Source organism: Conger conger, chromosome 11 (assembly GCF_963514075.1).
Source record: "Conger conger chromosome 11, fConCon1.1, whole genome shotgun sequence".
NCBI classification, from domain to species: Eukaryota; Metazoa; Chordata; class Actinopteri; order Anguilliformes; family Congridae; genus Conger; species Conger conger.
Window position 1 is genome coordinate 34,199,792 of NC_083770.1, and position 12,424 is coordinate 34,212,215.

At 42.6% G+C, this 12,424-nt stretch overlaps 1 protein-coding gene across 3 annotated transcripts in view; it reads right to left on the reverse strand.

Moving 5' to 3' along the window:
* Window positions 1-565: 565 nt before the first annotated feature.
* The window catches only part of LOC133141185 (multivesicular body subunit 12B-like), a 58,256-nt gene continuing 46,397 nt past the window's right edge, over window positions 566-12,424 (reverse strand). For all 3 annotated transcript variants that reach the window (XM_061261623.1, XM_061261622.1, XM_061261621.1), the window contains exon 10: window positions 566-6,879. In XM_061261623.1, the coding sequence (XP_061117607.1) occupies window positions 6,793-6,879 (87 nt within the window). In that variant the 3' untranslated portion in view covers window positions 566-6,792. The remainder of the gene's footprint in view (window positions 6,880-12,424) is intronic.

Below are 12,424 nucleotides of genomic sequence, written 5' to 3' on the forward strand. Positions count from 1 at the left end.
TCATTTATCATAATTTTATTCTGATTTAGTTAATGGGTCGATGTACTGTATCAATAAAACTTGAATTTCAGAGCAGAGACATTATGTTACTACTTGAACCACTATATACTTTGTATTTATGTTCTATTTTAATCTTTATATGTATTATCGCTGTTAACTTTGTGGTTATTGATACACTTTGTCAATATGCATTTCAAAATATGTCATGTTGATAAAGCTTTGTGTATTAGAGTGAGACAGCAAGAAAGAGAGAGAAGACTGGAAGACAGCATGTGGGTGTGTATGTGTGTGTGTGTGTGTGTGTTCACATGGGTGTGCGCGTGTGGAACAGGGAGGTGTAACCTGTTTTTTGTGTGTATGCGTGTTTGCAGGTGAAGCTGGGACAGGTTCAACCCTGTCAGTCCCTGACTGTCAAAGTGTCCCTGGGAGGCCTGTCTCGTGAGCCTAGCCTATTTCTGCTGTGGGCATCACCTTCAAACAAACAAATCTGACATCTGCGGAGTAAAGAAAACAGGCAGTGCTAAAACTCCTTGTCGTACTGAAGAACTTTGATTGACACTGGGGCTTTGAGAGAGCAGTCACCGGTAGCCAGGATCACGCCACCAAAGGAGACAAACCAGCCAAACATTTTTATTGAACTTATATCAATACGGTAAAAATCACACAAATGTCCCTTTAAAAAAAAAAGAAAAAAAGACAAACTTTAAAATAAATAGAAAACACTTACAAAAAAGCAAAATTTCAAAATCTTTACATAACGATGAAAGTTTACAATGTGTTCTGTGGAACAGTGAAACCGTAACGAGTGCAGGCTCCGTCACCATGTTCAGATAGACAGACAGACGTTTGAGGTGGAAAGGCCCCTGCTCTGATTCACTGGGGTGTATGCCCTTGTAGGGCTTGGTCTCCTCTGGGGCCAGTGTGAGAGATGGCCCCACACCCTTTCTCCTGCCTACATCGGGGGCAGTGGAGGCGGGCGATGACACTGCGGTGGTAGTTGCTGAGACGCAGGGCAATAGCAGCTGTAAACCTGTCCTGCGTGCCGGGTGAACACTCAAATTTTCCACATTTTGCTGCACCTTATTTTCCTCTTCAGCCTTGCTTCTCTTCGGTGCATTGTACATTGGCATTTGTTCAACAAGGCACTGTTTTTTCTTTGAGGAATATGATCAATGGTTCTTTTAAAAGCATACTATGCAATATTTACAAAGACGTTTCCTCCTCAACCCCACCAAATCAGCCCAGTTATTTACAATCGGTTTTACCATTTTTGTCTTTATTTTTCTGTTTTTCGATTGCTATCGCCAGCGAGGAAAAGCAAGGAAAAAAGTTTGACTCTGGTTTTAGAACAAGTCTCACTGTCAGTTTGGTAAGGGTCCTTAAAGACAGAGATAGCAAGTACATCAAAGACATGTCTTTGTTCAGTTATTTCATATTTTCAATGTAAAAATCCTGCATACTATGCCTTTAAATGAATGAATGGAAATGAACAGTAGCTAACATTATAATTAATTGACATAGCACTGTAAGGGACAGGGACACACTAATGTACAGTAAACATAATCACTAGACATTACATGTGGTTACAGATCTGTGTTCAAACACCACTCCACATAGGCTGAAAACACTTTTCAAATCATGCAGTCAAACCATTAGACCTCCCCATCCACTCCTATAATATAAGCTAACTACAAAAAGTGAACACAGGCCCTCTATGAAGAATTCGGCAACACAAAGCAATTCATGCCACAGCATTACCCTCCACTCAAAGCACTCTTTCTCTAAAGGCTGATGACACTCGGATTGGTTTGGATGGTTTTGCCAAGGGAGTCGGAGCGTGGAAAAAGAGGAGGAAAAAAAAACGACCAAAATGAATAGAGATTGATGCGACCGTCAAACGGACTTTGATCAAAATCCCACTCGAATCGAGCTCCAGACTTCGACACGAGGGTAAAGCTGCCCGTTTTGAGTTAAAAAAGAGAAAGAAGGTGGTGGGTTGAAAGACAGAGGGGATGAGTGTTTTGGAATCCGTATAGAACGAGTCTGCTTTGCATTGCCTCGGCAGTGATAGGAGTGTGAGCGTGCGCCAGGTTTCCCACAGGAAGGCACGATGGCAGAACTCTTCCTGTGGTCATGGTGGACTTTCAGTGGACTTTTTCTCTCATCTTTTTGCTTTCGTTCCCGCTAAAAAGAATGCCATGGCACTGGCAGCCTATCACACGCCGTCACCTGGTTAATAGGCTAATCGTCCTGCCCCCGCAAAGAAAGAACCTCTAATAAATAAATACATAGAATAAAACTTAAAATAAAAACAAAGAGTGGATACAATGAGTGATTCTCTCTCCTAGGCCCAGAAAAAAACTAGATAGCTGAGCAAGCACAGCTATCAAAACATACACATACACTGAAAGGTGGAATACATATAAACATGTGACAATAACGACACGTTCAACACAGAACGATTGAACCTTTGAACTATAATATACTGAATCTGAGGTGCTATCCTTTTTTTTTTCCTTTTAAATATATTTCCGTCGAGTCCCTGCCCTGACAGAGACAAGGATCACAGAAACTCTCCCAAACTATCACAAACCACAGACATGCTGGCGTTAAGGCTAACCAAATGTTACCCCCTTGCCTTGACATATTAAAACATGCAGTTATTTACAGTGAAACCACCTGCTATAGGTGCAGCAAATCCCTCTTTTCAAAATACTTCTGGTTCTATCATAGCTCTATTACTGTATAAACACCCTCACTATCCACACAAATGCAAGGTACATTCAAGAAATGATAAACCCTCATATAATAACAACAAGCAAGGAGAACTGAAGTGCCTGTATGATATCCATCTACTGCACAGTAACACAACATTTCAGAAATAATCCATATCCATAAATGTGCAACTTATGTTAACTGACTTTTTTAAAGATAGCAGCATTACGATTGAAACCTAAAGAAACATCAGAAAAAAGATGAACAGAGAAATGATTTGGGTGAATTAAGACAATCTATCACAAGGCACTTGGCCCTTAAATTCACAAACCAAGTAGGCTTTACATTACATATAGTCTGGAAGATATGGAAACATTTTGAAGGCCATAAAATCAACAAAGAATAATGTGCGAAGGAACATAGTCACATTTGCTTAAATTCACTGAGTTAAGGACCAAGCGCATTGTGGTTAGACTGCATTAGGCCAAAATTCAAGCCAGCACAACAAACAAAGACAATGTGGGTCAAATGTTAGTTTCTAACAGCTTTTTTCCTTTAGTTGGCAAACAAATTCCACAAAATGACTCCATTTTACTGAATTTTAACACTAACATACTGTAAAATACTGCATTTTAACACTAAGCTTACAGTAGACATATGTGTAGGCTATAGGCCAATTGTAATTTATTAGTTGCTGTTTATTGGTGCTCTCGGTTTTAGGCATAACCTCTTCACAAGCATGAGGCAATGAATCCTTTGTTTGAAATACAATCCAGTGGCAGCAGGGCTGGCCACGTCCTTAAATAATAGCCCACATGCCTGACATGAAACAGCACAATCTTTCACAATGTTTGCGGAGGAAGATTATTTTCCTTACATTTTGCGATTGAAAAAAAAACTAAAAAAAAACGTGCTATGGATAATGATTGGCGAAGTGGACTGGTGTGCATTCAAAAACAAATCAGTCTAGAATTATGACTATGGCTTGTGACTAGCAACAGTACTGCTCTGTATGAGTCTGAAGCAAAAATGTTAGCCCGAATACATGTTTTCAGACGGTAAAACGCTAGCTATTGTGTTACTAGCTATATTATGACAACATCATAAAGGAAAGCCAGTACAGGTCTGGTAACTGGTCGCAACTGGTAGCCTATCATCTTTAGTGAACAAACCGCAAGCCAGCCTTCCTAGCTAATTCAGTATGAATGAACATAGACTAGGTGGGCCAAATTATGTAAGAATACATATTTTTTCAAGTCAAAATTGTAGCTGTTTATAATGTAAGAACAGCAGTAGTGACATTAGCGATAGCCTATAGATCTTTATGGTGTGTTCCAGCGATTTGCCAGTCTGGGGCTTGCTGTGCCCAGGCCATTAGAGATGAGTGTCCAACTACCATGTCCTATACAGCCGTCAATGATGGGTAATCACTGGTAGCCTGCAATTCTTCAGGCGAACGAGAGGCCAGAAAAGACATGTACTCTCAGAAATGTGAATTTACATTTTAAAAATGTATTCATAAAATGGCAGTGTCCCTACATTAAGTACATGAGAAGTGTACTGAATCTATGACAAACCTGGGGGAGGGGGTGTTAAGAGAGAAAATATTAAAAATGCAAACACATTTTCATAAAAACAAAGTCAATAAAAGATTGGGCAAGGGTTCACTTGGAAGATATAGTTCCCAAAAAGTATAGATGCCAACTATAAACATTCTGCAGCTGGACCAAACTGATTATGTTTGACTAACACCAGTTTCAATAGTGGTTCATTTTTCTATGAGCAGCAAATGTATACCTTTGTTCACACGCGTTTCTTCTTTTGGCTAACAAACTGCAAATGACACCTGGTGCCACCATGCATTTGTTCTCTATCCCTCTTGCACACACACACACACACACACACACACACACACACACACACACTTGAGTTTAGGTACATAACTCAATTACTCACTGGCATTTCAGATGATGCAATATGTTGCACATGCATGCCACACCAGAGTTTAGTTAAAGAACATGGCAATCTAATACGCACTGTCCTCCAGAAATGACTCTTTTCCTTTCAAGGATGATGAACACACTTTTGACGCAGGCTTTATAACTTTGTTCCAACAGGGGCCGGTAAGCTGTATTCTGGCACTAAACTTGGCACTTTTTGCAGGAGTTTTTCTATGCATTTGTAAAAAAAAAAAAAGTACCCTTACGGCAAAGACGAAAGCAATCCAAAACTCTTAGGTACTGCATGTTCCATGACCACAACCTAAGACACTTCTGTGAACTGACGTGTGTGAGTGTTCTGGTGCCCTCGGGACTCGTAGTGTCATGCAGACGATAACGATTTGGTGCATCGGTGCTACACAAGCCGGCGGGCAGCATCCTTCTCAGATTTCCCACCGCCTTGGCATCGGATTTAGTCAAGAGGGTGAAATTCATCTCCCCAGGAAGGGGGAATACGCACCCAGGGGGTGAAAACTGGGCAGAGTGGGCCCCTCTAATGACACAAAAGAATCGATGACAACAATGAAATAAAATCGGATGCCCGCCTCAAGACATCCAGCAGGTAACGTTAGGGAGTCGCAGACAGCCCATTTCATAGACTGTGCTGAATGGCAGATGCTACGCTAGCTGGAGTGCCTGTTCCTGCCGTGATGCTGGCCAGGCAGTTCCCTTTACTGCGGCGGAAGCAGGCGAGCCAGTCTGAGTCAAAATGGCGCTAATGTGTGAAGTGGCACGAAAGGTAGTGTTTAAAAAAAGAAAACAATGAATCGCATTGCAAATAATTACAAATAAATACAGTAATACCCACGTTCTCAAGCTACGAAACATTCCCAATTCCTGAACTACCACTCAAAACAAACGCATCTTAGACAATGCTCTGACGAGCACACTCCGACTACACAAGGGTCAGGCACGCACTTTAACTTTAACTTTACTGTTATCTTCACATGCCTGTCACATGCCCGCGGTACAGTAATACACCTGAAATAACGCTGGACTTCACTTACGATACAACAGGGGGAGAAAAACGTGGTTTCTGTCAGTCTGAATTTGACTTGTCTGTGTGGACCCCGCATGCTATGCGTCGCGTGTCACACAAAGACATGCAGGCTGGCAGTGCTGCGTGGGGGAAAAGGGAGGTCAGCAGCGCCTCTACCAGCAACTCTTACCACAGCCACAGAGCCAAGACCTGGCTAAAGACAAAATCTGGAGTGTGTCCGTCAAGTGCCAAAAGCCAATCGTTACTATAACCTGAACGCATTCCAGCTAACTCACCCTGGTATTGGAGTGGTTTTACCAAGTCATTGAAGAAAATACGTGCACAAAAAAAGTGTAGGGTTGAGCCCTTTAGCCCACACACGGGGCTCTCTGGGCTCTGTCAGACTGCGAGTTGTCCAGCGCTCCTTGAGCACCGCTGTGGCGCTGGCTCCCAGTGGCTCTGCGGAAGCTTCCGGGTGTCTAAGTGCAGCCAGTGGATGATGTCTGAAAAGTGAGGGCCCAGGTGCGCTGAGGGTGTCGGAGAAGGGTGTGCGTTGAGTGCAGTGCTTCCTGCTTTGGGTACAGGACGTGTAGTGTTCAGTCACGTCAGGTAAGGGTGATTGGAGATCCCAGAAATTACGGAAAATAACAAAGGAGAAAATAAAATAAAAAAACACACAAAAAAAAAAAACTGAACCACAACTAGAAAGACTATTCGTTGCCTCCATTCCCGCAAGAGGACTTCATGCCTATTTCTCGACACAAGAAACAATCCCACTCTATTAGCCATTTCCTATATTCTTTTGAGACAGACAACACGGACAGCTAAAACCTTTTTCCGATGACAGATAAATAAAAATACCAACCATGAGCGATGGCACGCTTACAGTTATTTCTGTGTGTTCCAGCATGATGAGTATGACGTGAACGGTCCAGACGTGCAGGGGCAGGTCCGCAGTGGTTTGTGGGTTGGCTTGTTTGTTCGTGGAGGGGAAAGCGCGAGCGGCAGAGGTGGTCGCCCCTCTCGCCCGAGTCTCAGTAGTATGACTTCACTTCCCAGCATGCCTCTGCCGCCCCGCTCCCCCTGAGCACGCTGACCTCAGGACTCAGAGCTGGGCTGGCTCCGTGTGGGGCTGGGGGGCAGGCGGGCCGCTGCGCTGTGCTCCGTGCGGAAGCTGTACTCGTACTGAGAGACAGACAGAGAGAGAGAGTGTGTGTGTGTGTGTGTGTGAAAGAGAGGGGGGGGGAGAGAGAAGGGGTGAATGAGAGAGGGAGTGAGAGAATGTGTGTGTGTGTGTGTGTGAAAGAGGGGAGGGAGAGAGAGAAGGGGTGTATGAGAGAGGGAGTGAGAGAATGTGTGTGTATGTGTGTGTGTGTGTGTGTGTGTGTGTGAAAGAGAGAGGGGGGGAGAGAGAAGGGGTGTATGAGAGAGGGAGTGAGAGAATGTGTGTGTATGTGTGTGTGTGTGTGTGTGTGTGAAAGAGAGAGGGGGGGAGAGAGAAGGGGTGTATGAGAGAGGGAGTGAGAGAATGTGTGTGTGTGTGTGTGTAAGGGGGGAGAGAAAAGAGATGTGTGAGAGAGAGGGAGTGAGACAAACAGTGAGCAAGAGACAAACACGGGAGAGAAAGAGTGAGACGGTGAGCCAGAAAGAGAACAAGGGAAACAGAGATAGAGTGAGCAAAAGAGAGAACAGAGAGAGAAAGAGATATAGAGAAAGAGAGAGAGAACAATACATTACAAAGACATTCTCTTTGACAAACGGAACACAACAGGTGGGTACTTTCCTCTACAATGTGCAGTGGAAGCAAAGCTCAAAGCATAAATGACTGTAGAGATTTAGGAAATGGCGCTACTTCTGAGATCTGATGGAAATCTATTCTGGCCCTTTGGTTAAGAGAATCACAGGGCATCAGTCATGGAGGGGCATGATCTCATTCTCATACATCTGACGGCATTGTTCTGCCACCACATAATGTGCCCCTGAAGGGAGAGGTGACTCCTGGTTGGTTTGTTGGAGGGGAGGGGGTGTCTAATGTAAGCAAACACTGCCCCCTTGTGGACTTGTGCAGCAATGCACTTGTGCAGCTGTCCGATGAGGAACAATCTCGTCTTATTATAAACAATCACAACTTTAAGCAAGCCTTTCCGACTTCTGGGTTTCAACTGTCCTACTCGCCACCAAACAAAAGAGGTTTTTGAGTTATACCGAACGCATCCCAGACATTCAACAGAAAAGCAAAAAAATTTTAAGAACTCACAGGGATACACATGGTTTAAAAATAAAAAAAAACTAAAACCAACAAGGGCCTGTAACAAGCTTAAACAAAAACATTTCAGCTGTGGTTTCATTCATATGTACAGTAATTGGTTTGATCAAACCAAAAATAAATAAAAATAATAATAAACGAAAGCAATCAGTCACTCAACAACACATGGTGAAGAAACAGAAACAAAATAGCCATTTAAAATTTGCTACTGTGAAAGGCCATATTACGCGCATACGATTCGCAATAGCTCTACAGACCGCAGTAAAAAATAAACAATACTTGGCGAGTATGTCGTGAAAAATCTTTATTAAATGCAACCGACCAGGTTTAATTATGCAAACAATGTTGAGTTATATGAAAGCTATACAATACAAAAACCACTGCAGGTTAAAAGGGTTTTTTTTTTTATTCACCATTAAACTGCTCATTGGTGTACAGCACGCTTCTGGAACCTGTGATATTTTTATCAGACACGCCACCTTTAGCTCTAAAAATATGTAGCACAAGTGGTTGTGGAGTATTGAAAAAATCTAGGCTATTTCTGGGGGGAAAAAAACAAACAAATAAATGGATGCAGCTACCGGATTTATTTATATACGTTTTTTTCTAGTTCATTTGTCATCCGATTCCAACCCTGACAGATTCCTGAGATGCAACATAAGCAAAAAAAAAAGGCCCACTATTTAAGTATATTCCTTTTCAACTATGTCAGAACTGTACTTCCACAAACCGGTCGGAGACCGCAATACGCAACAGGGCCACTAGGTGATGCTGCAAGATCACAAAAAACCCAAATCCGGTCGGGCGTCAGCGTCCCAGGCTGCCAACAAGACTTTTCTGCAGAAATAGGGAAATCTCTCTCTCCCTCCCTCCCTCTATGTACACACCTTCTTTCATCTACCTGAAGGGAGCAGCAAGTTACACAAACGTGTCACATGCCACCAGCCAGTTAGGTGTAATAAAAGTCTGTCTGGGCGATGGGCAAGAGGCAAAAAAAAAAAAAAGAAATAAATAAAGGAATAAGTATGGGGGAATGATGGATTGGGGGGAATGGGGTGTTATCAGGGAGAGCATGTATCACTGTCTGCCAGTTTTACACGCCGCCTGACAGGACAGTGACACCTGAGAGCGCGATCGGCCGCTTCCTGGATGAGCAGGACTTCATTTCCTGTCTCCTCTTGCTTGGCGGGAGAAAAAAAATATGTGACATGTTGTCTTCATTAATTCCACCTCTATTTGAATCTCTCTCTAACACACGCGCACGCATACACAAACGCGCACACATACAGTACACACTCAGAAGCGTAGGCGCGCACGGGCACACACAGGCGCATGCTTGCGCATACGCACGTACACACACACACACACACACACACAAACCATTAGCCAGCCGCCAACAACAACATTTTTCAGCGGTGCGAACTACATAAAGACGTCAGCTCAAATCGCTTACTAATTAACACTTAAAAAGACACAAATTAGATATGCGTGGCTAAAAGCAATTATAATCTCCACAAGTTTCTCGAGTCATTTGGGAAATGAAAAGAATGCCTAATTGCTGGAACCAACATCTTCTAAGAAAAAAAAAAAAGCTTAAGTGATGCCTGTTAGGAAATGCTCTTATCTACAACACTGTATGTGATTACAGCACAGTTTTCCCCAATTACATATGCATATGCTTAATGCCACAAAATGCATTCCCTTTAATGAATGTGTTTTTAATAGAATTAAAAATCTGTCAATTACCATGTGCTTGGAGTTCCTGTCTCTTCACCAGGGAGAGGACCGCTCAGCAGATTAACACTGACCTCTACCGGACAAGAGTCACCCCCTCACAGAGGGAGAAATGCCTGCTCTTCAGCTACATCTGACCAAGCATCGGGGAGAACACACAATCTTCAGATTTTGACGGGTGCACAAAGTTTAGTGAAATAAATACAAATAAAACTTGGAAAAGACAGCACAATGTTTTCCAGTCTGGGTCATTGTTACAAAATGTGCAAGAATTTTGCTTATGTTGACTAATGCTGTTAATTAATTAATTGCTTTAGTAAACACCATCAGGTCTATTAAGGTTTCGGGGAGGCACAAAAATAACTAAAATGGAGAACCTTTGTAAGTGAAAATATGTATTTCTCAACTGCCTTTACAGTGGAATCGTCGCCAAAATGAATGCTATTAAGTACAGATCAAAGCCAATTTGTCGTTATTTTATATTAAAACCAAGGATGGCAAACATGAGTAAAAGGCTGTCCGTCGGCAACATCCTGATTAGCTGACTTAAATAATATGGTGACAAACAACTGCAGTGCCTCGATGTATCCTGTGGGAATTATATATTTTTTCTTCAATCCTAAAATACAAATGAAAAATCACAAATATCATCAACTACCTTTTCACTTGGACCGAGTAAAAATAGCGGGAAGGTACATAATAAGAAAGATCCCGCAAGATAAGTTTTTTTTTTTTTGCATGTTTCCACAGGCAAACTAATTATCAAACGGTGCTGTGACTTCATCCCCATCCGCGAGGCCACCGCATTAATCTTCCGCTGTCGTCCAGTTCACTAAATCTCGCGCATTACTGTATCTAGCATTTACTTCATCATTTACGGCAGAGCTGTAATTAATGATTCCACGCACCCCTCCGCGGCCCTCAGAACGTCCTGCTGCTAATCACGGTCTGCGAAAAATGTATTGCTGGGGAAGGGACCGTTATTCTGGCCTCGCCTTCGGCCAAGGTGGTCACAACGTACGGATTAACTACAGTGCGTCGCATTCAAACGCCGATGACGGTCCGCGCCATACAGGGCAATTCAAAGTGATCAAAAAAGGTTTCACAAGTCTTTAAATAGAACGTGACAGCAACTTCAGCCGCCATGTCAGAAACACACCGCGTCTGACGGTAGAGCGTTTGTTGTGCAAAGGATCTCAAACTCAGCCGCACCTGTTCACTCCGAAAGTCCTGTCACGCGGGACAGTTGTGATGCAAACCTACAACGCTAATGAGACAGGGGTCTTCCACATGCCATCTTCCATTAATCTGCATGTTTACGTCCGAGAAAGAGACATACAGCCAGAATAAAAGAAAAAAAAGAAAAAGGAAACGAAACCATGGCCTGTGTATGAACTCAAATTTCATAGAGATGAATACAGTTTTTTTGTTTACGATCAAATCCTTATTCTGTCATCGGCTGCAATGCTATTTTCCGGCAATTGTTTCATAAAAAACTACAATCCATTCACAAGAATATGCGGAAAGGAAAACCAATGACACAAGGTGCATTTGAGAAGTGCAAAAATTATCTTTCTCTAAAGGACGTCTCTAATAATAAAAATAAAAAAAATCACTAGCTTTGGGAAGATTGCCATAAGCATCCAGGTCCCTATGCCTCTCACACTCTTCCTATATCATCCTCCTTCTTGTGTGAATGTGTATAATTTGAGTCAAATCTCATCTCTTTTCCGGGCTTAAATAGCCCAATACGTACCAGGTCATGATCTAATTCATTTGATTTTATTTATTTTTACTCCACACTTGGTCCTGTTGATAATTTCTTTGTTGCATTTTTGTATTGTTACATTAACCTCCTCCTCGATTTAAAAATGTGCAAACACAATACATAATGAACCTTGAGCTGCTAATATACACTTATTTTGGCACAGTTGTGTCAAATTTGCCAGTGAAAATGTGTACTGGTTGACTTGCCACATTCACACCTAACTTAGACAGCTGAAGAGCAAGCAGACTGCCTTGGACCAACACTCCTTTCCGTCTCCGCTGGATGTCACAGCTTAGACACATACACGGCAGCTCACTGGTTGTCACTGGTGCAACTTTCAGAATAATGTAGTTCACCCTCTGTGCCACCTCCTGCAGTTTGGAGGGGGGAGAGCAGGGTGATGCACACCTCGGAATGTTCCAGAAGCTGTCACTCGACTGGAATGTAAACACCTCACACAGCACATAAAACAATTCGAAAGGGTTCTTACAGAAGAACATCCTCTTTTACATGGAGGCTACAGATACAGGATAAGGGCTTCAGAGAAGCAGTGCTAACAAATCTTTATGCTGTTCAGATCCAGGGAGAACAGAAGAACAGCATTAGGCCAGTTTATAGTCCAGTGACAGTGCGTCGCTGCATCTGACAACGTGCAATGGATGTCGCTGGTCACAGGGACATTTGGTTTATTTGGGCGACTGGAGTGCGTTTATACTTTTCGCTAAGGACAGAGACCACAGTCGACATCGGGTGACAGAAGAACGTTCATGAACGTTCAGCGAATTCAGTCGATCAACACTCCATACACTATAAATTAGCCTTCACACGGTATTCACTTGAAGTCTCAACTTCAGCAAATATGTGCTCTTCGTCAATGCTTTTTAATGGCCGCCCAGGCCTCACTGAGTCAGATAAATATTACATTTCCAGATTTAAAATCTTCAAATACAAAAAATACATAC